Source organism: Choloepus didactylus, chromosome 6 (assembly GCF_015220235.1).
Source record: "Choloepus didactylus isolate mChoDid1 chromosome 6, mChoDid1.pri, whole genome shotgun sequence".
NCBI lineage: Eukaryota > Metazoa > Chordata > Mammalia > Pilosa > Megalonychidae > Choloepus > Choloepus didactylus.
The window spans coordinates 20284731-20287858 of record NC_051312.1 but is presented as its reverse complement, the minus strand read 5'-3'; the positions used below and the strand labels follow the sequence as shown (position 1 = coordinate 20287858).

Here is a 3128-nt window from a genome sequence, read left to right as displayed (position 1 = left end):
GCTTTATAAATTCAGATAGTCTTGATAAAGCTCTTCTACACAGATAGTGTCAGATAAGTTTCTCAACTTATTCTAGGGTAAATTAGTTCCAGGAGATATTTACTGTCTTTCCTTATACTGATATCTTTACTTTTCAGAAAAGAACTTGCTCTCAATTTTCAGAAACTTAAAATTGGATGAATTCATGCCTATTGGATGTTTTGAGTTGCTGAATTTTAATAATTTGGGTGAAGTCTAGAAGAACTTCTTCCCTAATGCTTTTAGAGCTTCTTTTACTTCATTATTTCTCAAGCTATAGATCAGGGGGTTCAACATGGGAATCACAATTCCAGAAAATACAGCGGCAAATTTCATATTCTCCTGGGAATTGTTAGAATGAGGCTGTAAGTACATGTAAAAGAAAGTCCCATAAAAAATGGTGACTGCTGTCAGGTGGGAGCCACATGTAGAGAAGGCTTTTTTCCTCCCTGCCATAGAATGCACTTTTAGGATGGAAGCCAGGATGTATACGTAAGAGAAGACAACAACTGACATAGTGAATATCACGTTGAATCCCACAAAGACACCAAGAAGTATGATGTTCATGCCAATGTCAGAGCATGAAACAGCAAGAATTGGGGCAGCATCACAAAAAAAGTGGTTAATGGTGTGGGACTTGCAAAAGGACAGTGAAAACATTAAACCTGCATGTACAGAGGAATTAATTGAGCCAACTACATATGAACCAGCTACCAGTAGGATGCATACTGTATGGGACATGACTATGGAATAGTGAAGTGGTTTACAGATGGCTACATAACGGTCCACTGCCATAGCAGCCAGGAGGTAACAGTCATTTGTACCAAAAGTCCCATAAACCCAAAATTGCATTACACATCCCACAAAAGAAATTGATTTATTTTCTGACACAAAGTTTTGCAACATCTTGGGAGTGATTGCAGAGGTATACCAGATATCAACAAATGCCAAATGCTGTAGGAAAAAGTACATGGGTGTTTGAAGTCTGGAATCTGCTTTGATGAGGAGGATCATTCCAGTATTACCCAGCATGGAGGTCATGTAGATCAGTAGAAATACAATGAAGAGGACATGCCAAAACCTGTGCTGGTCAGCAAATCCCAGAAGAAAGAATTCAGTCACTCCTGTGCCATTTCCATGTGTCATGGCTGCCAATGTCTAGGAATGAACAAGAAAAGGGAGATCTTTGTTACTTCTCAGAATTAAAATATTGCTAAGTTTTACTTCACATTTTGTAATTGGATTTTTATGGCAAACCTTCACAGTTGGGTTACTGCTTTCCAGATTTTTTTTTTTTTTTTTTTTTTTTTGGTCTTTGATTTGAAATCCCTGAGTAAGCAGTTACAGTTTAGTAATGCATTCATTTTCATATTCATAAAATTTTCAGAGAATAAGACTGACTTCTAATATGTGTGGTTTAAAGAAATATAGACAAACACAGTCTCCCTACCATGCTAAACACAAATCCATACCTGCATCAATTAACATGCAAATATGATTATGTACCATTTAAGCAACTTATAATTTTTCTCAGATATTTACTACCTTAATCCTTTACCAAGTTCTTGCCATTAGTAGCATTTGTAAAGACAAATTTTCCCTGACATTTCTTTAAGAGTCACATGAGTTTCAAGTCCATCCCCAGCCAATCTCAAAGGATTTTCAATTCCTTGTTTTCCTTTCTATTGGGTGAATATTGCACTACAGAAACCTTGGAAACCTTATTTTAGATTATGTAGATGATTTTAGGACACCAAGTTAAATTTGAATTTCAAATATACTACAAATAATTTTTTAATGTTAGTGTGGCCTAAATTTTGCATGGGATACTCATAGTCAAAAGTTACTTACTGTTTCTTGAAATTCAATGTTAATTATGTGTCTTGCATTTACACTGGCTAAGTGGCAACCTTACATGTCTTGCTGTGACTCTCTCCTGCAGGCTGGATTCCTGAATGACCATAGACCAGAGTGTTCTTGCCAGAAACCCCTTCCTTCATTGGTTTTTAAATAATTTTTTTTTAATTATACAAGTTGTAGGTTTACAGAAAAACCATGTAAAAACACAGTGTTCCCATATAGCCTCCTAATGCTGACACTTTGCATTATTGTGGTACCTATGTTAAAGTGATGAAAGAATAATAAAATGTTACTGTTAACTACAGTCTGTTGTTTACATTAGGTGTATTTTTCCCCATTTAGCACTGTAGCATTAATACATTTTACTGTTGCTGTACTTTGTTATAATTCATGAAAGAATACTCATACTTGTACTATTAACCCAAGACATCATTCACAGCAAGGTGCAGCTGATATGCAGTCCTATGTCATATCTTCAAATTTTCATTCTAGTAACTTCCATGACCAAAATTTCCCCTTTTAACCACATTCACATACACAATTCAGCACTGTTAATCACCCTCACAATAAGGTGTTACCATCACCACTATCCATTTTAAAACACTTAATTTCAACCTAAGTAGAAATTCTGTACCAATTTCCTCACCTCCCTATTCTATACCCCATTCAATCACCTGGCAAGCTATATTCTAGATTCTAATTCTATGAATTTTGTTTGAAGGGCTATATTCATTTAGAAATGAGTACAGCTGACTTTGATAAGGAAAAGGACCCAAAGTGCCACAAGTTTAGCAAAAATAAGGAAGATAAATTTAAATGAAGCCACATCTCCTTTACAGGATGAGAGAAGCAAGGATTTTTTGTTTGCTTGTTTGTTTTTTTAACCATTTTCAGGATTGAAAAGTGTCCACTTGGTTTAAAGAAAATTAAGCCATTTGCACAGACTGGAAAGTCTGTTATCCTGGTGAGTTAGTTTCATTCAGAGTCCTCAAGATATTGTAGACAGTTTTCAGGGTGAATTTCTGTGATAAAACTCAGAGTTAATTGCCTCAAAACAGATGCAAACCAATACCATTTGGTTTAAATTAATGAAATATCTAATATGGTTTGAGGATCTAGGGCCTCTCTTAAAGTGTGGGGCTTTTCATTTTGCTCTAAATATATATTTGTGATTGTACCAAGTGGAGACTCTAACTCCCAGGGAAGACATCTCCAAGTTGAGGAAGTATCCTGAACAAAAGCATGTGATG

The 3128-nt window shown here is 35.5% G+C and overlaps 1 protein-coding gene across 1 annotated transcript; it reads right to left on the bottom strand.

Annotated features, from left to right (window-relative positions):
• Positions 1-234: 234 nt before the first annotated feature.
• On the bottom strand, positions 235-1164 carry LOC119538220 (olfactory receptor 5AK2-like). Its single transcript, XM_037841044.1, has one exon. The coding sequence runs from the start codon at positions 1162-1164 to the stop codon at positions 235-237; it is 930 nt and encodes a 309-aa protein (XP_037696972.1).
• Positions 1165-3128: the final 1964 nt, after the last annotated feature.